At 47.9% G+C, this 26,777-nt stretch overlaps 2 protein-coding genes across 6 annotated transcripts in view; one reads left to right on the forward strand and one right to left on the reverse strand.

Moving 5' to 3' along the window:
- Positions 1–26,777, forward strand: part of LOC149342661 (uncharacterized) — an 86,135-nt gene that overhangs the window by 42,519 nt on the left and 16,839 nt on the right. The gene's annotated exons all lie outside the window — the stretch shown is intronic.
- LOC149342663 (uncharacterized) lies at positions 367–26,725 on the reverse strand. 5 transcript variants are annotated; one of them, XM_089545121.1, is made up of 7 exons: positions 24,216–26,725; positions 24,026–24,117; positions 20,770–20,960; positions 19,607–19,835; positions 7,812–8,002; positions 6,429–6,657; positions 367–4,130 (listed from the first exon to the last, which is right to left on the reverse strand). In XM_089545121.1, the coding sequence occupies exons 1-6, from the start codon at positions 24,247–24,249 to the stop codon at positions 6,459–6,461; spliced, it is 936 nt and encodes a 311-aa protein (XP_089401247.1). In that variant the 5' UTR covers positions 24,250–26,725; the 3' UTR covers positions 367–4,130; positions 6,429–6,458. The 5 variants fall into 5 exon arrangements, with proteins under 5 accessions (XP_089401247.1, XP_089401248.1, XP_089401249.1 ...); XM_089545122.1 differs by having other exon boundaries at positions 24,026–24,140; XM_089545123.1 differs by lacking the exons at positions 24,026–24,117; positions 24,216–26,725 and adding an exon at positions 21,707–24,002.

A 26,777-nucleotide genomic window follows, 5' to 3' on the forward strand; every position in this document is an offset into this window, starting at 1 on the left:
TTTTGACGGCTTCGAGGAGGTCAAAATTGGACCGTTCCGTTTTTGACAGAAAATGGCGGCGGCGGCAGCGGCGTCGTATGTGGCTGAGGCGGCTGCGGCGACGCGAGCAACGGTGAAGGAGGGCGCACGAAGACGCGTTTGACTTGCCGGACGAGCTGTTCCGACGCCTTTTTCGACTGGAGAGGCAGACTGGGGTGTGGCTGCGCGACGAACTCGCCGATGAATTTGGAGGTTTGCGTTCGAGTGCGCTGTCGGTGCAGCGGCGGGTGCTGTGTGCACAGCGGTTATTTGCGACCGGCGGCTTTCATGCAAGCTTCGGCAGCCGACGACACCTCTGTGCCACAGCTACATACAAATAAAACATGCTTATGCTGGCAAAGAACTTTATTTTCCCCTGCAAATCGCACTTCGTGGTCGTCTTCTGTTTACCGGTCGAGGAAAAAGAAACAGACGACCACACATCACATACAACGCTTCACGCTTTGACACTTTTGTCATCGATCGTAAGAGCCGAACAACACAGACCTTAACAAGTTGGCTTCGTCGATTTTTCCGCACTTAGAACAACCGCACAGTACCTTGATTTTCGTCGCCACGTAAGAAAACATTATCAAGGCGTGGAACAGCTGTTTCCGCGCAAAGCGGCTTGTCGACGTTTTACCGCCGTCTGCGCATCCCCGCGGCAGCAAAAGTTACCCACCAGGAAATTTAATAGCCTAACTTCTTGCGCTTCTTGTATTTCTTGATATTTTTTGGCTTTAAACATCATTTTTTGGCAAAATAAAATAATTATTATTTTTATCGCTGTGCATTTCTTTACTCTTTTAGCAAAAATTCAGCAGACGGTCCCTCATCGTGCAGGCAAATGCTTCGGGGCGCCGCTCTGCTGTAATTGGCTGATTCCTCGTTGCGTCAATTTTGCGTCAGGCGTCGAGGTCACATCGTTTCGTCATTTTGACGTCACTGTCAATAACTTTTGACAGAATTTTGACAAAGTTCCGTAATAGTGGTCCAGTGGTACCCCACACTATACTCTCCGCAGTGCGCATACTGTGGAGAGGTAGCTAATCTCTACCACATGATGTGGGCATGCCAATTTAATCCCATGATTGACCCCGTTCCAAACCCCTCGGAGGAGCAGTGGGAGGCTATTCTGCTCAGCGATGATCCTGACCGTCAGCACTGGCTGGTGGCGAGGGCCAGCGCAGCAGCACTAACCAGTGGACTAGCGGGACTAGGCGGCCCACCCACACGTTCTAGGAATATTCAGTAAAGATTTTTTCAATCAATCAATCAATCACTTACGGAGCGGTTCGGGTGTCCACCGAGATATCTGCGGCAGTTACTGCGTCATTTCCTTTCTTCAAAAATGAATTTTCTTTTCACAAGAACAGCAAGGCAGCAAGCAAGGAGGGAATGGTAAGGGGCAAAAGAATAAATAAGGCAGGGCGCCTAAGTCTCGGCGGATTTTTTTTCGCAGGACAAGTAGGTAGCGTTTCGCTGAACGCTTAAGGCGTTCAACATAGCTAAAATTTCAGCATCCTGCAGTTGTAGACTTCGTTTTCAATCACTTCTTTTAGAACCGGCATTTACACTCACCGCATCATGCTCAATACCACAAGCATTTTGCATCTGGTAAATACTGCTGCTCACAGCAAGCACTTAGACCTTAAAGATGAGCTGCCCCTAAGGGGTACATGGCTTTGTACGGTGGCTCACATGATGGCGATGGCAAAGGAATTTACTGTTTGTTAAAAGGCTTCGGCGCCTTTGCGTCGCAGCCGTAAGTGTCGGCGATTAGTTCCCCGCAACGCTGAGCACGAAACATAAACCTGTATCTTCGGTACCAAAGCCCTAATAGCCATCAGGAACGAATGTAGTGTTCTTATACTCTCTAATCGAAATAAACAACGTCGCCACGGTGGCTCAGTGGTTATGGTGCTCGGCTGCTGGCCCGAAAGACGCGGGTTCGATCCCGGCCGCGGAGGCTAGAATTTCTTTGGAGGAGAAATTCTAGAGGCCCGTGTCCTGTGCGATGTCAGTGCACGTTAAAGAACCCCAGGTGGTCGAAATTTCCGGAGCCCTCCACTACGGTGTCCCTCATAGCCTGAGTCGCTTTGGGACGTTAAACCCCATAAACCAATCCAAACCGAAATAAACAACGCGACAAAAGCCCTCAGACAAAAAAAAAGCAAGTGCAGCGGTTGTTCATTGATGTGTGCAAAAAAAAAAATGGAGGGTACACTTTAGCTACGACTTAAGTGTACGACGTGTTATATTTAATGAGTAAATGTAAACTTGTGCGTGATTTATTCTCTGCTGTATATTCATAAATCACCCACTTGGACGCGTCATACGACTCCTGGTGTGGTGGTGCAGCGGTGAACTGACGCCCCAAAAGCATTCCTTCTCTATTTTGCTGCCCGCGTATAATTGCAGTCTGCCTAAATTATCCACATTTGATAAGCGGACCACATCCAAGTTTGCCAGTAGTGGTACTAGTGGTACCTTAACGGCCACTCTTCTTAGACCTCTTACTACTACCACCTAGTTAGATTAAAATGCACCTGTGTTTGCACTGCAAAACCAAGACTAAACGATATGCAAAGGTATACATTATGTGGAAAACTATACGGTGTGTTATATCGAAAGCTCTTGTTAAAGGTGTGCCGTTGACCAATTTCAGGAGTGACCACTTGTCACTCTGCCACTTCCCTGTGTGTTGTCCTGGTAGCAACAGCGAAAAGCTAATAATGTTTGGCTTCCCATCACTCTCCTGTAGATAATAGGATCAAAAAGCTGCTAATGAGAACAAGGGTGGAAGAGCGGGCTAGTTGGTAGTTCATCTTGAGGAAAAACACAGCGCACTCTTAAGACACGGACAAAGAAAGGCAAGACGATACAGCGCTGACTTCAACTGATTATTTTATTGTGGAGCAACATATATATATACGTTGGAAAAGTGGGCGGGAAGACATGAGTAACATCTGCTGTGTTTGCACGCGACCGAAAGATAACAAACTGCAATTGAAAATAACATGAGGGCAAGAGTGATCGTCTTGCCTTTCTTTGTCCGTGTCTTAAGAGTGCGCTGTGTTTTTCCTCATAATGAGAACAAGCCCTTATCTAGACGAGGTCATCTTGCTGAGGGCCCAAGCTCCCAGAACGACGACTAAACGACGTGTCGATTGCGCGAAGATCGTGCTGCCCATCAACGTAATAGACGAGCTGTTCGACCTAAAAACCAAAAAAAAAAAAATTGCGCTGCAATGGTTTATGCAAATCATTTCACCAACAACCCAGAACATCATGGTCGCCAACAATCGGTATGCCGGCGACGATTGTTAGATTGACGGTAATGCGTCTGTGAATATTGAGATCTCCGAGGACTCGGCGTGCGCAGTGTCGAACACGGCCTTGGTGGCCTCTCCCCGTTTTGCAGCCCTTGTTTTGTTGTTTCATATTCTATATATTTTATTTCTGCGAGCTTTTTTTTCTTGATATTTTATTTATTACCGGCTAAGCGATAAGCAGTCCCAACTTTCCTTAATACCAACGTCGCATACCGTTATCATCACTGTCATCATTATCTACACATTATGAGCATGCGCTTTCCACATGGCTCTACTTTAAGCAATAATGGCTGGCAATAAAGACAGGAGTGTTTTTGTTCAGCCGTTCATTGACCTTTGAAAAGCGCAACAGACGAAACTCTCAATTCACTTCTGTTTGGCAACTCACCGCCGAAATATGTGCAGAACTTTCTCCCGCACATTAAAATGTTCTTTAAAAGTGCTGCATTGCCCAAAATGTGTTTATACTTACTTCATAACGTTCGCGTCGCTTGTTCTTTGCAATCGGAGACTGTGTGCGTGATAACGAATTTTATTTATCACCGGAAGATGCGCGCACGTGTTCCTGCTTCGAAGCTCGGCATGCAAGGCCCATTTCTGGGGCTCGCACGCCATAGGAGTTCGCTTGCTCCCCTGCGCTTGAACTGCTCCCAGGCTCATCGAGCTGAAATGGTGTTTTAGCTCGAGAGCGACGCCGCCTTCAGCTCGTAATGCGCCCCGCACCTACTGGGTGCGCCCCGCAGGCAGCCACTGGAAAGCATCTGGCGGTGCTCGTATCTGGGACAAAAGGGCAGAATTCAGGCACATGGTTTAGCGTGGTAAAAACTCTATTCCTAACCAGTCATCACAACTGCAGTCATAAGATGCAGAATCTCGTTAGGTGTCCCAGTAGTCTAAGATGCACGTGGTCTTGAATGAAAAGAAGGCGACGTGAATCTCATGTAGTCAGACCTGCCGCCCCGCACAATGAAACAAAATTGAAAGTCGAAGTGCAAGGAGGGCCTATAAGCAGTTATCAATAAAAATTTCAAGGGTTTAAGTTGTTACGAGCACCTGACTCACAAGACTTGATATATATGCCGGACGCGGCTCTCCAGCGACTTGGTATAATATCCGAATTAGGTTAGACTTAGCAGCCACACAGCAGTGCAGGATTCTTGCAGGTTTCAGTCTGGAAAATGTTTGGTCCCTAGGATGCTCAATGACACGCTCTTGTTAAAGCATATCCGGATCAAAAAATTGCCGACGACTACGTAACTTCCTAATGGGAAATCTGAGCAGAGCTAATCAGCTGTTTCAGCTATTCAAGAGACTGAGGCTAAGAATTCGAGAAAGACACGTATGTAGAATTACAAACAACTTGTTATTTTTCACACATATTCCTTCTTGAAGAAACACTCCGCTAACAGTTCTTGATTGTCATGAAGGAAGCTTTGTGGTCGGTGAAAGAGATGGAATATATACGCTCGACTTGCTGCACCAAAGCCTGGTCCTACGTTACGCGACGATGAGAGGGCAGCGCCTGACTGATGCCGATGACGCTGCTGGCGAGTCGAGTGAATGTGGCTCACGGCGGCGGCTATGAATTTCGGCTTGGGCGGGCGGGAGAAATGGCTCCAAGATCACGCTGCCCCGGCTACGGAGCTGATTACGAGAAGAAATGGCGGCGCCGCGAAACGCAGGAACCGGCTCCAACGGGCTGCGCTCTAAAAATGATCATACGTAATGCCTTATGAGTGTCCGATTCAGCTGCCCTGCGCTCGCTAAGTACTTGTCGTTCGTCATTCTACATCATCTTCCTTGTAAAGAGCCTCGTCCCTTGTGTAAGCCTGTGCGACTGGAAGGCGATTAAAGGCCGGCAAAAATCTCGAGAGGACTCAGAGGACTCGCACGATTAGTGGATACGTTCCTCGCATTCGAAGTCTCCCTCCCCCTCTTCAAAACAACGCCCTTCACGGGCCCGTATGTGACAAGCTGACCTCTAAAACACTGTTGATGAATCTTAATTTCAATGAAGGCAGCGAGCTCTGATGAGGGGGTGGTGGATTTCATTGGGGGCAAGAAAGATCCGGGAGATCCCTCCCGATAAAAAAAAAAAATTCTTTGCTCTTTTAAGCGCACTTGTGGAGCACGTCGGTCATTGCCTCATTAACTAACCACAAAAAAATTGCCGACGATTACGCTACTTCCTAATGCGCAATGTGAGCGCAGCTCATAAGCTTTTCCAGCTTTTCGATAAACTGAGGCAATAATACGAAAAAGACATTGATGTACAAATGCAGACAACTTGTTATTTTAGAGCCCAGCTCTTTTAAGCCCGTTCCCGCGTTTCTCGGCGTCGCCGTTGTCCCTCGTAACCAGCCCCGCAGCCGGGGCAGCGCGCTCCTGTCGCCACTTCTCCCCTACGCCCGAGCCGAAACGCATGGCCGCCGCCGTTCGCAGCTGCAGGTATATTCAATATTTTCATTACATTCAATTATATTCATTATTTTCCTAACAATCCCTTACAATATTTCAGTATTCAAAACTTTTGTGCAATAAAGTTGGACATCGCAAGAGCGGCCGCCACAGGCTTAATGTCCCTGTGAAGTCGTAGCTACTGACGCTACCCCAATGCGCTTACGGTAATTTTTTAAAAACAGGGGAAGAATGAAGGTCACCGAAGGTGGGCAAGGACGAACATGCCGCCACAATTTTTGACCAAGACGAACCCTGAGAGAATTGCGATGTACAGGTAACACATTTGGCTGTCTACATACTACTACCAAACACTTAAATTTCACATACATCTATCCTAGCTGAATGAAAAGTCACAAATTTGGTGTTCTATTTGGTGTTCTTTGGAATGTTCGCACACTGCTAGCAATGAGGCTCAGAGCTACGATCATCTCAACAAACGCCTGGTAGTTCTCCCGGGAGGACACTTGGACATAATATGGCGTTGCATTTCATCTGTTTATTGAGGCCGGCCGCCTATGCCGTCTCGAGTGTTATCGGGTGAGATTCCACATTTCAGCCACGAAAACGCATTCGGAACTAAAACTTCCCATGTTCGCCACTCCCGTGTGCACTTACCGGCACCGGTTGCCACATGCGGGGATCCGGTCAGGGTTCCGAGGGCTGCACGTCTCCGAACGCATCCGTCGACGACGACACTGCCCGAGCACGTGCTGTGCCGTGCAGAGTTTCGACCGGTGCGCCCTGCACGTGAGCCATCGCCTGGTGGACAGGGCACCCGCAATCACTGAGCCAGAACGTCGGGTATTGTTCGCCACCCAAAGTGCAGCGATGATGGCAACGCTCACTGCGGGTGCAATAGAAATCGCGAGTAATATCAGGTTTGGAGTCAAGTAAGCTAAGAGATCTCGAAATTTCTTATTTTTTTCTGGCAGGAGAGAAGACAATGTCTATGCTGCACCAACGAGAGTAGACAGTGTTTCCTCGGAGCAACAATTGCAATTCACACAGTGGATATTCGAGCGGAATGCGAGTCCCAATGAAACTTTTCTTTGAATATGGCTTCGGTGCATCGGTGTCTGAAGAATGCCTGCGAAAAAATGGCGAGATAAAACCCAACTGTGCAGGTAACCTGCGATGTAATTTTTCCGTGTCAAACGCAGCGGCGTTACACAAAGCTTAGCAAGAGAAGCAAGATCATATTTTAGGCGAAACTCCAGTGACTTTCAGAAGAGTCTCTTTCTAGTACCCGACGGAAATGCAAGTTACAACAGTACGGCAATGCAATTGTCGCATTTTGCTACATGCCCGAACCTGATAGCATTGTTAGGCAAAATTTCGTTGTTTTTTTCTTTTTCAGATATTCTACTATGTGGGGAGTTCTGCCCAAATTTATGAGTTTGATAATTTCATATCCAAGAAGTTCCGCCGCAAAATCTGGAATTGAGAATATTTGACTGGTGTAACTGAAGACATATAAAAACAAACATAACAAAATCTGTACACAAAGATATAAATAACTGATAGAGATGTAGGTAATAAAATAGATGCAGAGGACACAAAACAACAAAAGGCGAAATATTAAAATTTCACAGATCTCATGCGGCTTAAAACTTACGGCAACCAATGTAGACTCATGCAGTAAACAATATCATGAGGGGGACAGCGAAGAAGTCCTTGCATGACCTGGTATGTAATCATGCTGTGAATAATGGAAGTTTTAAACACCCATCTTTGCAGGGTTATGCAACAAGCACAGTAGATATTTTAGAAAGCGTAATCACGTTTACGAATTCCTGGAAAGATATTGCGCGAAGACTCGCGTGCGAGTTCCTGGACGCAAGTGCGACGCACCGCTTCAGAAGCGTACGAGGAAAATACCACTCACGCGAAAAACAAAAGCATTGTTTAGGCTGTGAAGCTTGAGACGTTGTCCTACATATACGAGCCGGAAATGAAGTCGCAAGCCCGTAGAACTCCTTATCACTCACGGTAGCTTACCGATATTTCCGGCGGCGCTTACACCCATAGCGACTTGGTTGAGTCGATACCATGCTGGCAGCGTTAGCCACGAGTTGCACAGAACGCCTCCGGTCATAGGTACAGTCCCTGGTATCCCCAAGTCTTCCTAAAGCCTCTACACGTGCTTCGTACGAGACCGTTGGCTCCGGGTCCATGGTTGCTTGTTCAGTCTGAATCGAAAAAAAGTATCAAAACAGTTAACTGCGCCCAACATGTACAACAAGCAGACGCGCTGGACACTAGCATTGGCAGTTTTGAAATGTGAGGTAAAAGCTCATGTAGATAGTTTCTGAACCCATATCAAGAGAAAATCCCGGCCATTTCTCCTACCACCCTTGTAAGTTTAGTCTTAAAAATGGAATATTTTTTAGGCACCTCACCTATCGGTGACTTTGAGTGAAATAAAAGAAAGACGGGCGTCATCGCTTACTGGATAATACGGGGCTACCTGAACAAGATAGTTAGTCGGCTCGTGAAAAGGCTCGCAAAAGCCCGATCCATAAGCCATCTTTTCGTGTTGTTCACAGTTTTTAGACCCAATTTCGCAACGAAACACGGACATCGATCACGCACATATCTTTCGGCATTGAAGCCAGAAGGTTCCCCTTCCACCACTCAACCTGCGGCTGAAAACGCTACGCAGCAGCGTGGCAGAGGTTTCTCGCCTCTGAAGTCGAAGCAACTGTGAATGCTCACGGTATGAGACAAACTTCAGTTAACCGTGAGACTAGCATCGCGGTCTGAAGTAGAGAAGGGGCTTTTCCTGTGGAGAGATATTATCTTAGTGAGTAACAAAAGAAGTAGTCATGGTTTATCGATAAATAGCTGTGTTATGGAAACGAACAAAGATTTATGGAAATGTTTTCGCTATTTATTTCCGCGCATATAATTGAATGGAGCATTATGAGCAAACGAAAAAATAAATCAGAATCTGAGAAGATGCTCCAAGCTGCCTTAAAAGCGGCGTAAGCATTTTTCGTGAACGCCTTCATTACATTGAAAACTACGTATAACTTCACTATATCCACAAATAAATCAGGCAAAATCGATTACGAAACGCCTCATGTGAAAGACTAATCCTTATAATTGCGCGAATTCTCGGAACGCGTCCGAAACTGTAGATTGGGAACGCTAGCGTGCGCAGGTTAGAAAGAGACAGATCAAAGAAACCAAAACGAAGCCCTGTTTATGATTGAAAAGTAAAGAGGCAATAATAAATAAAAACTAAAAAAAATCGGCTGCGGTTCACTCGAATCTGATGAGAGACCGGATAGTATGGCGTTTCGGGCAACAATACGCCGCCCATGGTTGATCACGACTGTTTTCTCGCCCAATGAACGCTGCGGCCTAGTGCTGCAGTGCAGCGTGTCTTCCACAGCTTTGCCAGCGCTAACACATGCAGCCCACATCTTTCTCTCGCCACCCCACGTACATACCTAAAAGCCCCATTCAGGCGTCCACTGACCCAGAGCCAGTTATGCGCATCGGAGTGCAAAACGTTGTGAAAGCCAACGCCAACGAGCACAATGAACGCCGAGGGCTTATGGCTCCAGGGCCGCGTTTCTCCCACAACGTTGTCATGCCAACGCATGCAACGCGCATCTGTCGCTACCGGCACGCCACGTAGCTTAAAGCACGAGTGAGGTTTCTACCTGGCATGGGCTTTGGTTATGAAGGTTATTTCAAGGTCAAACTTCCGGCGACGGCGAAACTGGATTTACCTAGCGTAGTGAAGCTTTCACTTCAACACACTCAACACTGAACACGATCACGACACTACAGGTTAAAGGAATGAGACCACCAGTTCTTGAGCGTCCCATGCGAAGCGGGGATGCTTTGCAGACAGGGCGGACGCGGATGGGTGACCTGCGACGCGTCGCTGGCGTTGCGTTCAAGGAAGCGGGGGGGTTAGAGGGTGTAGTGGGAGTGTAGTATTATAGTAGGAGTAGTAGGAAAGTTACCAACAGCCCTGGGAATTAGGCAGTAGCGGGAGACCCATAGCCATGACCCGTCGACGGCGTCACGAAACGCCGCAGGCTTAATGCAGGCTACCAAAGGGGTCTTCTCGGCAGCATGGGCCCACAGTCCATCTCCTGCCACCTCCACGCTTCAATCTCCGGCCTCCGCTGCGCTGTCGCCCTTCACCCCTCGGTTCATTCACAAGTCAGCTCACCGCTTATCGTGCTCTCCACGCTTTTCGCCGTCGTCACCTTGCAATCACCATTCGCACACGCGCAACGCTGGGCTGGCACGTGCAGCGCTCCGCTGTCGACGCACCACTTTCAACGCACCACAGCTAAAAATCCCCTAACAATTTCTTGCGCACCTCGGAAAGATATTTGTACTTCATCCTTTACAGAAAACTAGCATCCGATTTCCATGGAAGTGACCAGAGATAAGGAAGTTGTGGTCGATATGGACAAAGCTTAATTCCACCTAAAAGAGTTAATGTTGAGTCTGTGACCACCAGAATAGGTGGTCACTGACTTACCTCAGTCTGCACCGTATCTTCTACAGGAAATGAATGCACAGGCAAGCCTAGATCCAGATCAGCCGGGACACCTAAGGTCCTCTTGTCTCTTCTGGCTGCAAAATTATATAAAGTTGAGCTAAACAACATCATTTCGACAAGGAAAAGAGCTACCAAGTGGGAACAAGTGCTGTTAATGAGGAGCTATTCTCACCTGAAGGAGGTAGCCTCGTAGCTGGCGGCAGCATTCAGAAGGCGCTCCCGCATGTGGAACGCGCAAGGCGCGTGTGACGAATGCGCTGCTCAAGCAGCTCGTGTTCGAATCGGCGTGAATAACAAGGACGGAAATCATCATCATCAACTGAGTTGACGATGGTGATGATAATCTCACCATTGTTTTTGAGCGCGGCGGTTGAATTTCTTTGAAGGAGAAATTCTAGAGGCCCGTGTACTGTGCGATGTATACGTGCATGTTAAAGCGCCCCAGGTGGTCGAAATTTCCGGAGCCCTCCACTACGGCGTCTCTCATAGCCATAGTCGCTTTGGGACGTTAACCCCCATAAACCAAAACAAACCAGAGCGCAGCCCTTTGGAGCCCGATTCTGCGTTTCGCGGCGTCGCCGTCAGCGTCGTCCCTCGTACCCAGCAGTGGACACCTTAGTGGCGCTTCAAGCTGCGAAACCAATGGAGCGGGAGCTCGGAAAGCAGAGGGAAGGCACTTAAACTGCCCTCTTGGAACAGTGGACACCACAATCGTGCTTTAAGCTACGTGGCGGCAGTGTCAGATGTGAGCTGCATGCGTTGTCATTGAGAACGTTGTGCCAGAAACGCGGCACTGAAGCCGTGCCGTCGGCGTTCGTTTTTATTGGCGTTGGCGTCGACAACGTTTTACACTCAGATCATTTTAAGGAAAAGATGTGCGCATAACTGGCTCCGGACGCCTGAATCGCGCTCATTGGTACGCGGGGTGATGGGAGAGAGATGTGGGCTAACCGTAAGCATTAGCGCTGACAACGGGGAGCGAATTACCGGGATTAACCATTAACTGCCACCTGCCGGGTGGTGGCAGGGTGGGTGGGGACTTTAATGTAGATATAAAAACAAATAGTAATTTCTTACCACTTATGCGGGAGAACGTCCCTTTCCTCTCACTCGTAATACCTCCCACGGCTGTGACAACCTCACGGAATACTTGACAGACCTCGTCTTTGAGACGCAGCCATTGGTGCACAAGTCGAGAATATATTCATCTATTTCTCCGACCACAAAGCTTCTCTCATGACAATCAAGAACTGTCAATGGAGTGTTTCTTCAAGAAGGAATATGTGTGAAAAATACCAAGTTGTCTGTAGTTGTCTTACCCGAACTGCTTGCCTCAATCTATCGAAAAGCTGAAATAGCTGATTAGCTGCGCTCAAATTTCACATTAGGAAGTAACCTAATCGTCGGCAATTTTTCTGGTGTTGATATCACACTCTTGATATAGTGGGCGGCAGACACGCGTACTGATTCGCATTTCTAGATACGTGCAGGACGAAGGACGTGGCAGTTATGTTGGGGATTGCGATCTGGAGAGTGGAAGAATGGCGCTTAAATTTTGCGAAGTAGGAAATCTTGAAGCCGGGAAATGCGCACAGTTGCGTTCTTGGGGAAGTTGGAGATACTGAACTTGCGGAAACAATGGCGATTGACTAAAAGTGAAAAATGCAGAATCAATGATGAATTTAATTGCAAATTGAAGCTTGTCGTCTTTCTGGGTGGTGGCCATTGTCTGGAATTCTGGAAGAGGTACCAATGGTTATGCATGAAATCCGCGCAGGGAAGGCCTTTCCTTAGCGTCTGCAGGTGCCGACATTGGAGTAGGGAAGAGGTGTTTTGTTGGTTGCGAGTAATTTTCTCATCTCTTTCGAAGCGTAGTAAAGCAAAGCAGCACCTTCGTTCTGAAACTATCGCGAATAGTGCTCAGTGTGAAATCTCGGTCCACCAAAATGTTAGCGTATTTACGAAAGCATGCATGTCCCGTCGAAATAAAAGTAAAGCTTTATTACGCAAACTGAAGAAGCGGCTAAAACGCAATGGTGCCGAAGCCTTTCACCAATCGTAAGGAACCCCAGGTGGTCGAAATTTCCGGAGCCCTCCACTAAGGCGTCTGTCATAGCTTTAGTCGCTTTGGGACGTTACACCCCATAAACCAAACCAAACCTAAATCCTTTGACATCGCCATCATGTTAACAGTCATACTAGACACCCTAGTCATGCAAGGCCGTGTACCCCGTTGGGGGCAGCCCTTCTTCAAGGTCATAAGTGTTTGCGGTGAGCGGCAGTATTTACGAGACGCAAAACGCTTATTGTATTCTTCCTTTCTTTCCTCTCTCCTTCTTTATACTCTCCCTTACGGCGCCCATGTAAAGGGTGTCAGGTTGCTCGTCCCATGTCTTCTGCAGGGCTTCCCCTCTTACTTTTCTCCTTTCGATGTTATATGCGGGATGCATATTCCGCGGAATGGGGTACACGTCGATGAGTTGTTGTTGTTGATGTTGCGACTAAGAGAAGGATGAAAAGGAAAGTGCACGGGCCTGCCGACTGGCTCCAGCCGAGCCACCACCGCTGCCTCATGCAGATAGAGAGTTATAAGAGGAAAGAGTGAAGGAAGAGACGCGCGTCGCAACAACCGCGTCCGCCGTAGCGAAGACGCTGGCTGAAACACGAGATACCTCAAGATTCGCCGCAGTGGCTCAGTGCTAACGCGCCTGTCTACCGAACCGTAGTACCCGAGTTCGAACCCGACCACGGTGGCCGCGTTTCGATGGAGTCGAAACGCAGAGGCGCCCGTGTGCTGTGCGATGTCAGTGCGCGTTAAAGATACCCCGGGTGGTCGAAATTATTCCGGAGACCTCCACTACGGCACCTCTTTCTCTTTTTGTTCTTTCACTGTCACCTTCCTCCCTTCCCTCACGGCACAGTTCAGGTGTCCGCAGAGATATGTGAGACATCTGATACTGCGCCATTTCGTTTCCTCAGAAACCAGTTTACCTCAAGATCCCTTCATGAGTCTTCTCCCATCGCGTGGTACATCTTACGTTTGGTCTATCGTATATGCAGATTAATATGGATCTTTTCGAGCTGTTCTCTGCCGGGTTTTGTGAGTGCGAGCTTATTGAGCTGTGAGAGCCATTGTACTACCTCTCCCTCCCTACACCTCCCCAGAGGCTGCAGAGGAAGCCGCCATTGCACTCGCAATCACCCGCACGGAAGCCCGGTACATTTTCAGTGATTCAAAAACTGCGATTCTAAATTTTTCTCGAGGCCGAATCCATGTCCCTGCTTTTGGCATACTGGACTCGCCCGATGCACCCCCGCCCCGCCAAGTGGAGCTGATATGGGTGCCTGCGCACTCCGGGAATCCCGGAAACGAGGCCGCCAACCTTTTAGCCCGAGGTTCTTTAAACCGGGCTCAGGTGGCCTCGGATGCGGGATTCACGAAGGAGCGCATGCACTCATTCAGTGAGCTGACCCAGGTATACAGAGCCTCACGCCGGCTCTACCCTCCACCCCACCCCTCCCTAGATAACAGACACGCAACACTCTGGCGCAGATTACAGACACACACTCTCCCCTCGCCCCTTACCCTAGCCCACTATCATCCCTCCTTCCCTACTCCGGCATGCACCCTATGCCAAGAACCCTTCGCTTTTTCCCTCCACATCCTTTCCCTCTGGCCGGCGGACGCTCCCCCGCGGGACCTAAAGAACCTGAAGACCTGGGAGGACTGGGAGACCCTGCTGCGCTCGGAGGACCCGGCCGTGCAGACCATCGCCACCGGCCGGGCTGCCAGTGTTATGGACCTCAGGAACATAAACACTTGAGTGGAATGGGGTCGTGCTGGGACCCAGGGGCGTGCCCCGAATTCCTGTTGTAATAAAGTTTTCTTTCTCTCTCTCTCTGTGCTTCCCGCATCTCTTTGAAGGTATTTGTACTCCTAGAGCCATGAGCTTTTCCGTTGGCGTGTAGTTTGGTAGCCGCAGTGCCGTCTTGTGCCGTCGGAGGAAGGAGACTTCCGGAAATAATTCGCAGAAGATGACGTTCGTGTGCGTGTCTTACCACCATACTAATCACATTCGTAATTATTTTAAACACTTAATTTGTTTCCAGCTTCCATTCACGCATATGGCTCGAATGGTTATGCATCAGAAGAATATATAAGAACACCTAAAGGAGCATTTTGGTGCGGCTTGACAAATTTCAGAAGCTGAAAGAACCTGGCCAAGGAGCCACCTACGATCACACCGTGTGGGTGTGATCGTAGGTGGCTCGTGCAAAGAGGAAGGTGACGCATAGCCAGATGGACGAGGCGTATTACGGAGCTTCCCCAGGCCTCTATTTAGGCTGTGTAACGGAAAGGTGAATTACCTAGCTGTAGCGCTTCGTACGCTCACAGCACACAAAAATTGATGGCAAAAGTGCTGGGTCGATCTTGAATCGTTAGCACTTCCTGCACACACTTCACGCCGATGACTTTCTTTAGAAAACAGCTTTCAATGCCAAAAACGAGTCCTCTGAAGCGATATACAGTTTTCTATTACTCCTCCTTAAATGCACCGGCTATATCGTTTCGGATGGTTTTGTGCGTAATTGCTAGCAGCCTGTTCTTTCGCGGTCGGGGTTTGATCCCACGTGCCGCCTGGTACCTCCCGGTAAGAAAATGAGTGCATGCTTTCCCCTGGTCTTATGCTCGACTAATCTGGGATTAAATGTTTAAGAAATGCGTCTCTGACCCCAACTTCAGCAGCTGATAACACCTTTTGCCACAGCGCTCTTTCGCTGAGTTGCCCTTGAGCCATAGTATGTGCCGTCGTCAACATTATTTCATGGTCTGCAAGGGGGTTTATAACAGAGCCATCTATGGTTCTTAAATTGCCAGAAAGCCGGTATGGGCTGCATGCTTTGGACTAAGCACTGGATAAAGGGCTGTTCAAAGCATTGATGGAAGCTCCTCGCGTAAAGTGAAGCGCACCCTTGGCAGCGAGTGACTGCAGAAGGTTCTCTGGGCTGGAGGCCGTCTTGTCCTGGTGTAGAAACATAGCGCATAGCGGCCAGCCCCCCAAAGCCTTCGAACTACTTAAGCAACGCTGAGTCCAAGGAGCGCACTTCGCTCTCTAGGTAATGAGTGCGCCTCTCATCAAAGCACACCCAAGACGGCCGATGGTATGGAGCCTTCAAATATATCTACATTGCTATATAACCTAAACTGCCACCAGCAATGAATGTAGTGTTCTTTTACGCTCTAATCTAGATAAACAACGCGAAAATAACCTTCAGACAAAAAAAAAAGAATATGCTGCGCTTGTTCATTGATGTGTGCAAAAAATTGAGGGTACACTTTAGCTTCGCCCTAAGGGTACGACGCGATAGCTTTAATGAACAAATGTAAACTTGCGCGTGATTGGTCATTCTCTGCTGTGGATTCATACATCGCCCACTGGGAGTCGTCATACCATTTCTCGTGTGGTGGTGCAGCGGGTACTGATGCCCCCAAAAGCATTCCTTCTTTATTTTGCTGCCCGTGTATTATCCCAGTCTGCCTAAACTGCCCACATTTGCTAAGCGCAACACACCCAAGTTTACCAGTGATACTAGTGGTGCATTAAAGGCCTCTCTTCTTAGACCTCAAACAACTACCACCTACCTAGATTTACATGCACCTGCATTTGCACTGCAAAACCAAGACTAAACGATATGCAAGAGTATAAGTTATATGGTAAAATGTTGTGCTATATGGAATGCTTTCTTAAAGATGTGCTGTGGACCAATTTCAGGATCGACCATTTGTCTCTATGTCACTTTCGTAGTGTTTTCCTGGTAAGAACAGCCAAAAACTAATGACATTTGACTTCCCTTCGCTGTCCGCTAGAGAATAGGATGAAAACGCTGCTAATGAGAACAAGCCCTTATCTGGGCGAGGTCATCTCGCTGAGGGTCGAAGCTCTCAGAACGACAACCAAACGACTTGTAGATTGCGCGAAGATCGTGCTGTGCATCAACGTAATAAACGAGCTGTTCAACCTAAAAGCCAAACAAAATGTGCTGCAATGGCTTATGCAGATTATTCCACCAAACAACCCAGAACATCATGGTCGCCAACAATCGGTAAGGCGGCGACGATCATTAGATCGACGGTAAGGCGTCTGTGATTATAGAGAAATCTGAGGTCAGGTATTCACGGCGTGCGCACTGTCGAACACGGCCCTGGTGGCCTGTCCCTGTCTTGCAGCCCTCGTTTTTGCTGTTTTATATTCTTTATATTTTATTTCTGCGAGCTTTTCTTTCTTGATATTTTATTTATTACCGACTAAGCGACAAACTGTCCAAACTTTACTTAATACCAATGTCGCATACCGTTATCATCATTGTCATCATTATCTACACATTATGAGCATGCGCTTTCCACATGGCTCTACTTTAAGCAGTAATGGTTCGCAATAAATACAGGAGTACCACATATCGTGGGAATGCACAACGAAACCAAAACACTTAACTGTATCCAACCCGACATATGAGCAGTGGGAGGTGGCCCTGACCAGCGGGACCCTGGATCAGCAACTTAAGTTTGTTCAGCAAGTCCGTCAGTCAGCTAAAGCCAGTGGCGCCTTGGACTATAGGAGTGCCACCGAAGTTGCTCGAGCAACCTTCCTCACTTTAAATAAAAGTTTTCTCTCTCTCCCTCACCCCCGAAATATGTGAAGCACTTACTCACGTACATTCAAGTGTTCCTTAAATGTGTTACATTGTCCAAAATGGGACATTTTCTAGGTTAACTTCATAACGTTTGTGTGGCTTGTTCTATGCATTAAGAGACTATGTGCATCATAACGAATTTTATTTTACCACCGGAAGATCGCGCACGTGTTCTGGCTTCGAAGTTCGGCGATGCAAGTCCCTTTTCTGGGACTCGCACGCCAACTCCTGCCATGCACATCGAGCGGAAGTGGTGTTTTGACTGCTCAGCTACGCCGACACCGGCGGCCTTCAGCTCGTAATGCGCCCCACATCTACGGGGTGCGCCCCGCAGGCAGCCACTGGAACACATCTGGCTGTGCTCGTACCTGGGACGCAAGAGTAAAATTTAGGCGCATGGTATAGGAAGATAAAAACACGCTATAACAAACCACTTATCACAACTGCAGTCATATAAGCAGCAGAACCGCGTTACGTGTTTCATTAGACTTAGATGCCCGTGGTCTTGAATGATGAGAAGGTAACCTCAATCTCAAGTAATCTGCCCTGTAACCATGAAAAATGAAACAAAATGAAAAGTCAAAGCGCAAGCAGCGCGTAGAAGCAGTTTTCAAATCAAATTTCATGGGTTTAAGTTGTTACAAGCAACTGGCTCGCAAGAATGTTGACATATATGCCTGACGGCGGCTGTGAAGCTGCTTGGTATATTCTCGGGAACTACCTAATCCGAAGACGTTCAGCCGATTGTAGAGGCCTAGCAGCCAAACAACAGTGCAGGCATCTTCCAGGTTTCACGCCGGGGAATGATTGGTTCCTAGGATGCAACAATCTCACGCTTTCCTTGAGAATCTCCGGATCAAAAAACTGCTGGACTAATATGTATCTACCTAATGCAAAATTTGTTCGCAGCTCATCAGCTGTTTCAGCTTTTCGATAGATTGAGGCAAACAATTAGAGCAAGACATGCATGTGCAATTACAGACAACTTGTTTTCACACACACTCCTTCTTCAAGGAACACTCCACAACAGTTCTTGATTGTCATGAAGGGAGCTTTCTGGTCAGAGAAATGGATGGATATATGCTCGACTTGCCGCACCAATGCCATGTTCTGCGTTCAGTGACTGATTGATGCCGATGACGCTGCTAGCGAGTCAAGTGAACGTGGCGATCGGCGGCTGCCATGCGTTTTGGCTTGGGCGTGCGGGAGAAATGGCGCCAGGAGCGCGCGCAGCTAGAGCAGCGCGTTGCCCCGGCTGCGGAGCTGGTTACGAGGGAGAACGGCGACGCCTCGAATCGCAAGAACGGGCGCCAGAGAACTGCGCTTTAATAACGATCAAATATGAAGTGTGATGACAGTCCGATTCAGCTGCTACTGGGCTCGCTAAGTATTTGTCGTTCATCACTCCACATCATCTTCCTTGTACAAAGCTGCGTCCACTGTGTAAGCCTGTGCCTGTGGAAGGCGATTAAAGGCCGGCAAAAATCTCGAGAGGACTCGGAGCACTCGCACCATTGGGTACGTTTCTGGCAGTCGAGGTCTCCCTCCCCAATAAACAACAAGGTCCTCTGCGAGCCTTATGCGACTCGGAGACCCCTATCTGTCCTCTAAAACTGTGGAAAAATCAATTAAAATGAAGGCAGAGAGCCCTGGAGAGAGAGCGGTCGATTTCACTGGGTGCTAGAAGGGTCCGAGAGCTCCCTCCTGATAAAAAGCTACTTTTTGCACTTTCAAGTGCACATACGGAAAACGTCGGTCAATGCTTCATTAACTCACGAAAAAAATTGCCGACGATTACGTTAATTTCTAATGCCAGATTTGAGCGCAGCTCACCAGCTGTTTCAGCTTTTCTCTACATAAGGCAAATAATGCTAGCAAGACATTTGTGTACATTTACAGACAACTTGTTATTTCAGAGCGCAGCTGTTTTCAGCTCTTCCCTGCATTTCGCGGCGTCGCCGTTATCTCGTGTAACCAACTGCTGAGCGCGCTCCTGGCGCCATTTATCCCGCACGTCCGACCCGAAACGCATGACCACCGCCGTTCTCCACTGCGTGCGCTGTTCGCCACGCTGCCCCAGTGCGCATGTCTTTTTTTTTTAAAAGGACAAAAAAATCAGGCTCATGGCAGGTGCGTAAGGACGGAGAGACCACCAGATTTTCTACACTGGACGAATCAAGAGATAATTAAGGAAGTAAAGGAGACATTTGTCTGACTACTTATCAGAAACTATTAAAGACGATTAAATTTCACATACATCTATCCTAGCTGGGATAATAGCCACAAATTTGGTGTTCTATTTGGTATTCTTCGGTATGTTTGCGCACGCCTAGTAATGGAGCTCAGAGCAACGATCATCTCAACAAACGGCTGGGAGTTCTTCTGGGGGCAAACTTACACATATGATATGGCGTTGCCTTTCATCTGTTTATTGCGGCCGGCCGCGTATGCCGTCTAGAGTTTTATCGGATGAGATTCTACCTTTGAACCAGCAAAACGCATTCGCAACTCTCGGCCCCAAATTGGTTTGAAAGAGCTTCGCGTGTGCACCACTCCCGTGTGCACTTACCAGCACCGGTTCCCACCTGCAGTAATCCGGTGAGAGTGCCGAAGGCTGCACGCCTGCGAGCACATCCGTCGACGATGCGGCTGCACGAGCACGTAATGTGGCCCGCAGAGTTTCGACCGGTGCGCCCTGCACGAGAGCCATCGCCTGGTGGACACGGAGCCCGCGATCACTGAGCGAGAACTTCGTGTATTGTCGGTCACCCAAAGGGCACTGATGATGGCAACGCTCACTGCGGGTGCAATAGAAACCGCGAGTGATCTCAGGGTTGGAGACGGGTGAGCTGAAATTTTTTAGGTAAGCTAAATTTTTTTTTGCCGCAGGAGAGAAGACAATGTCTATGCTACTCCAACGAGAGTAGGCAGTATTTCCTCGGAGCAGCAACTGCAATTCAGACAGTGGAAATTCTAGCGGAATGCGAGTCCCAATGAATTTTTTCTTTGAATATGGCTTCAGTGCATCAGTGGCCTAAGAAAGCGAGCGAAAAAGGGGCGAGATAAAACCGAACTGTGTAGGCAACCTGCGTTGTAATTTTCCCGAGTCAATCACCGCGGCGTTACACATAGCTTAGCGAGAGGAGCAAGAGCATATTTTAAGCGAAACTCTAGTGACTTTCAAGACAGTCTCTTTCTAGTGCCTGACAGAAATCTGCCTTACAACAGTACGGCAAAGCCATTTTTACATTTTTCCATATGCCCGAAACAGGTAACATTGTTAGACAAAATTTTGTTGTTTTTTTTTTGTGATAGTCTAATATGTCGGGAATCGGGCCCAATTTTATGAGTTTCATATCGAGGAGGTTCCGCTGCAAAATCTGAAAATGGGAATATTTGAATGGTGTAGCTGTAAGACATATATAAAACAAATATATGAACTCTGGATGTACGCAAAGGTATAAATTATTGATACAGATGTAGGTAATAAATTAGATGCACACGACACAAAATCAATCAGAGCAGATACTTTGCGAAGCGGAATCACGTTTACGAATTCCTGGGAGATATTGTGGGAAGACTGGTGTGCGAAATCCTCGACGCAAGTGCGACGCACCACTTCAGAAGCGTACGATGAAAATACCGCTCACGTCAAAGACATAAAAGTAGTGTTTAGGCCGTGAAGCTTGAGACACACACCCGTATACCTTCTTATCAATCAGGGTAGCTTACCGATATTTCCTGCGGAGCTTACGCCCATAGCGACTTGGTTGAGTCGATACCATGCTCTCAGCGTTAGCCACGAGTTGCACAGAGCGCCTCCGGTCACGGGTACAGTCGTTGGTATCCCCAAGTCTTCCTAAAGCTTCTACACGTGTTTCGTACGAGACCTTGAAGTCGGGGTCCATGGCTTCTTGCTCAATCTTAATCGAGAGAACGTATAAAAACAGTTAATCGTGCACTGCATCCATAACATGTACACGCGCTTTACACTATCTGTGGCAGTTTTGAAATGATTGCCGCCGGTGAGATAAAAGCTCAGATATACGTAGTTTCTGAACCAATATCAAGAGAAAAACCTCGCCATTTCTCCTCTTACCCTTGTAAGTTTGGACTTGTCAACAAGAGAATATTCATTTGACACATCATCTATCAGTGATTTTGATTTAAATAAAAGAGAGACGGGCATCATCACTTACTATATCTTACGGGGCTAGATAAACAAGATAGTCTAGAAACATGGACATCATCTCGCACATATCTTTTAGCATTGAAGCCAGAAAGCTGCCACTTCAACCACTCAACTCGCAGCTGAAAATGCCACGAAGCAGCGGGGCAGAGGTTTCTCGCCTCTGAAGTCGAAGCAACTGTGAATGCTGACGGTATCAGACAGCTTATTCTACCCGAGAGCACCGTCAGACTAGCATCCTGGTCTGAAGTTGAGAAGGAGCTTTTCTCGTGAAGCGATATTCCCGTAATGAGCAATAAAAAAAGTAATCAAGGTTTATTGAGAAATAACTTTCTTATGGAAACGAAAGAGGATTTATGGAAATGTTTTCACTATTGATTTAAGCGCATATAACCGAACGGAATATTATCAGCAAAGGAAAAAAATTTCACTGTGGCTTAGCTTGGTTAAGCCCGGTATTTGCGAAAGCAATATCCGTACCTACGCCATGGTACAGCTGGTAGTGTAGCTGGTGGTGGCGCTTGTGGTTAGACTTGTGGTGATGCATCCGTTATACAATCCAATCCAATCCAATCCATTCCATCAAATCCAATCCAATCCATTCCAATCCAATCCAATCCAATGTAAACTAATCTAATGTAATGTAATCTAATCTAATCCAATCCAATCCAGTCCAGTCCAGTCCAGTCCAATCCAATCCAATCCAATCCAATCAAATCTAATCGAATATAATCCAATCTAATGCAATCAAGGTCAAATGAAGGTCAATGGTGGTCACGGCCGCGGCACGGCAAAGGCGTGTAAGTGCTAGTATTGCTTTCGCAATAAAACTAATCTATGGAGCTGCTGCAGGCTGCCCTAAAAGCGGCGCAAACATTTTACGTGAACACCTTCATTACAGTGAAAACTGTGTACAATCACTATTTCCACAAATAAATCACGGAAAATCGATTGCGAAACGCCTCATGTGAAACACTACCCCTGGTAATTGCGCGAATTCTCGGAACGCGCCCCCAACAGCTGGCGTGTAACGCTAGCGCGAGCAGGTTGCACCGAGACAGATAAAAGAAAACAAAACGAAGCCCTGTTTATAATTTAAAAGCAAAGAGCACTATCGGTCGCCTTCTCCCCCGCCCAAAAAGCCGGCAGCCCAGAGAAAAGGCCCAGGGCGTCGTGTACAAAATTCCGTGTTCCGTCTGCCCGGCGTAATAATACTTATAGAACATAATACTTATAGAACATGGGCTGCGGTTCAACTACTATAATCTGACAGAGAGCGGTTGTTATGGCGTTTCGGGTAACAATACGCGCCCATGGTGGATCGCGAGAGCTTGCTCGCCCCAATGAACGCTGCGGCCTATTGCTGCAATGACGTGTGTTGGCCACAACGTTGTCAGCGCTAACGCATGCAGCTCACGTCTCTCTCTGATCATCCCACGTACCTCAAAGCGGGATTCAAGCGTCCACTAACACAGGGAGCCAGTTATGCGCATTTCCTTTCCTTATCAACGCCACTGAACACAATGAACGCCGATGGCCTTTGGATTCACTGCCGCGTTTCAGCCACAAAGTTGCCAATGCCAACGTATGCAGTGCAAATCTGTCACTACCACCACGTAGCTTAAAGCACGACTGAAGTGTCTACTGTCCCAGAGGGCCAGTCATGCGCCTTTTCCTTCCATTACTTTATGTGTTGGCAACGTGGCATCGGCTTTGGTTATGAAAGTCATTTCAAGGTCAAACTTCTGGCCACGACGAAACTGGCTTTAGCCTAGCGCAGTGAAGCTTTCCCTTCAACACGCCCACACTCAATACGAGCATGGAATGAGAGGTAAAGGAATGAGACCAGCAGTTCTTGAGCGTCTCAGGTGAAGCGGGGATGCTTTGCAGAAAGTGCGGACGCGGGTGGATGACATGGGACGCGTCGCTGGCGTTGCGTTCAAGGAAGCGGCAGAGGGGAACCAGGGTGTAGTAGGAGTGGAGAGGAGCACACGGAGACGCCGGTGGACTCCCGTCAACAGACCCAGGAATTTGGCAATAGCCGGAGACGCATAGCCGCGATCAGTCGACAGCGTCACGAAACGCCGTAGGCTTAATGCAGGTGACCAAAGGGGGCCCCTCAGCAGCATGGACTCACAGTCCATCACCTGCCACCTCCACGCTTCAGTCTCTGACCTCTGCGACGGTGTCTCCCTTCACACCTCGGATTCCTCGTACTCGGCTAACCGCTGCTCGTGCTCACCACATCTTTTCGTCGTCGCCTTGCAATCACCATTCGCGCATGCATACGCGCAATGCTGGGCTGGCACATGCAGAGCTTCGTTGTCGACGCACCACTGTCGACGCACCACTGTCGACGCACTACAATTCCATATCCCCTGAAAATTTGTTGCCCACCTCACAAAGATATTTGCATTTCATCCTCTACAGAAACTAGCATCCGATCTCCATGGAAGTGACCAGAAATAAGCAAGTTTGTGGTCGAAATGGACAAAGCTTAATGCCACCTAAAAGAGAACGATACAATGCCCGCGATTTAAACGGATGCCGCGTTCCTCTCATGGGCAGCGTGGCCTGAATATATTATAAACGGTTTAGTGTAGGCTAACTACATTAATTATCGCGCAGCACCCAAGATTTAAAAATATTAGATGCTCAGATGGTCTCATGCCGTAACCTGCGTATGTAGAATGCGTTTTTAGGATTATCCTTTTCCAACCGATGGCTTTCCGCGCTTGCGTATTCCGTTGGCTGAAAGTGGTCTTTAAGAGCTGACCAGAATCGGTGCCACTAACTTACCTCAGACTGCGCCGTAGCTTCTACAGGAAACGAAGGCACAGGCAAGCCTAGATCCAGAGCCGGGACACCTAAGGTCCTATTGTCTCTTCTGGCTGCAAAATAAAATAAAATTGGGCTAAACAAGAGCATTTAGATGAGGGAAAGAGAGATGAAGCGGGAACAAACGTTGTTAATGAGAAGCTATTCTTACCTGAAGGAGGTAGCCTCGTATCTGGCGGCAGCATTCAGAAGGCTAAGCGCTCTCGCAAGTGGAACGCGCTAGGCGTGCGTGCCTAATGCACTGCTGAAGGAGCTAATGATCGAATCGGCGGCATTAACCACTGATGTCCACTAGGGGGCTGGATGGCGCATCGAGCTCCCGAAAGTGAAACCACCGGAAGTAAGCGGCATTGTCCCGGAAGTCAGCCTTTGGCAGTGCGCGATTTTGGACCTCAGCATGATTTTTTTAAGCATGAAATGCTTTTAGCCCCCGTTATCGGCAGTATGGTGACGTCACGCCGAGACCGAGAGCCATCATCCGGGCACTGAAATCCACTCATCCGGGCATTGAAATCCACTCATCCGGGCATTGAAATCCACTCATCCGGGCATTGAAATCCACTCATACGGGCACTGAATTCCAGTCATCCGGGCTCTGAAACGAGAACATCCGGGCACCGTACGAGACTTAACGAGATTTAACGAGACTCTGTAAGCCCTCCTACGCGACCAGCATGCTAGCGCCGGTTGGTCTCCAAAGGAGTCACAAAAAATAACTGCTGACAGTGCCTTCTCAATGTTTAGCAAGATATCAGTCGCTGTGCGTTTGATAATGCACGGAATTATAATTTCCGATTTCTAATAACGCGTGCAAAAAGCACATAAATGCCACGATACACTTCGTTGTCATACGTGATCTCTTAGGGGCTTCGCGCATCGAAGCAAAGCCGCGCAGGCGCATAGGGGCCCGGGGGAGAAGCGCTGCTTTCAAAGGGCAAGGCATCGCGCCGAACGGGTGGTGGCGTTCCTCCCTTCCATTACGATGCGGTTCGGGTGTCCACCGAGATGGCAGAGAATTACTGCGCCATTTCCTTTCCTCAAAAAACCTTGCGTTCAAATGGCAGGGCACCGCGCTGAACGGGTGGTGGCGTTCCTCCCTTCCTGTAGGGTGCGGTTCGGGTGTCCACCGAGATGACATTAGGCCCGTAAACATTTCATGCTTACTCTACTCTCGGTTACGGGAGAGGCAGAGAATTTTTAGTTCCAGTTTTGATTTTCCACATAGCGTTTTGTCTTGTCGCCGTTCTCGTCTTTTTCCGTGACAATGCCTACGTGTTGCGCCGTGATCTGAGAAAGGAGACCAGCTAAGTCATCGGGAAAGACGCTTCAAAAATTAGGGTCCATTGTATCGCAATGGGACGACACTAGCAGACGAGTGAACGTCACTACACACGGTGACACAGCAAGCCACTATAGTTTTGCGACAACAGCCTTCATAAAAAAAAGAAAATGCTGCTGTTGTTCACTGATGTGTGCAAAGAAAAGGAGGGTACACTTTAGCTGCGCCCTAAGGGTACTACGCGATAGCTTTAATGAGCAAATGTGAACTTGTGCGTGATTGTTTATTCTCTGCTGTGCATTCATAGACCACCCACTAGGAGTCGTCATACCACTCCTGGTGTGGTGGTGCAGCGGTTAATTGATGCCCCAAAACCATTCCTTCTCTATTTTTCTGCCCATGTATAATTCCAGTCTGCCTAAATTATACAGATTTGCTTAGCGGAACACATCCTAGTTTACCAGTGATACCAGTGGTACGTTAAAGGCCACTCTTTTTAGACCTCATACTACAACCACCTACTTAGATTTACATATATATATGTGTTTTCACTGCAAACCCAAGACTAAACGATATGCAAAGATATACATTATATGCTAAACTATACTGTGTGTTATATAGAAATCTTTTGTTAAAGATGTGCTGTTGACCAATTTCAGGATGGACCACTTGTCACTCTGCCAGTTCCCTGTGTGTTGTCCTGGTAGGAACAGCGAAAAGCTAATAATCTTTGACTTCCCTTCAATGTCCTCTAGAGAATAGGATGGAAATGCTGCTAATGAGAAGCAGCCCTTATCTGGACGAGGTCATCTTGCTAAGAGCCGAAGCTCCTAGAACAACGACCAAGCGACGAGTTGATTGCGCGAAGATCGTGCTGTCCATCAACGTAATAAACAAGCTGTTCGACCTAAAAACCAAACAAATAGCGCTGCAATGGCTTATGTAGATTATTCGACTAAGAACCAAGAACATCATGGTCGCCAACAATTGGTATGGCGGCGACGATCGTTAGACTGACGGTATTGCATCTGTGATTAGAGAACTCTGAGGACGGGTGTTCTCGGCGTGCGCAGTGTCGAACACGGCCTGGTGGCCTGTCCCAGTCTTGCAGCCATTGTTTTTGTTCTGTTTCATATTCTTTATATTTTATTTCTGCGAGTTCTTTTATTTCTTGTTATTTTGTTACCGGCTGAGTGACAAACTGTCCCAACTTTGCTTAATACCGATGTCGCATACTGTTATCATTATCATTATCAACACATTATGAGCACGTGTTTTCCACATGGCTCTACTTTAAGCAGTAATGGCTCTCAATAAAGACAGGAGTGTTTTTGTGCAGCTGTTCGTTGACCTTTGGTAGCGCAACAGACGAAACTCTCAATTCACTAGTGAGTCGCACCTCACCACAGAAATATGTGAAGTACTTGCTCACGC

The sequence above is a fragment of the Amblyomma mixtum genome, chromosome 5, assembly GCF_055824585.1.
Source record: "Amblyomma mixtum isolate Tamu chromosome 5, ASM5582458v1, whole genome shotgun sequence".
In the NCBI taxonomy this organism is placed as follows: domain Eukaryota; kingdom Metazoa; phylum Arthropoda; class Arachnida; order Ixodida; family Ixodidae; genus Amblyomma; species Amblyomma mixtum.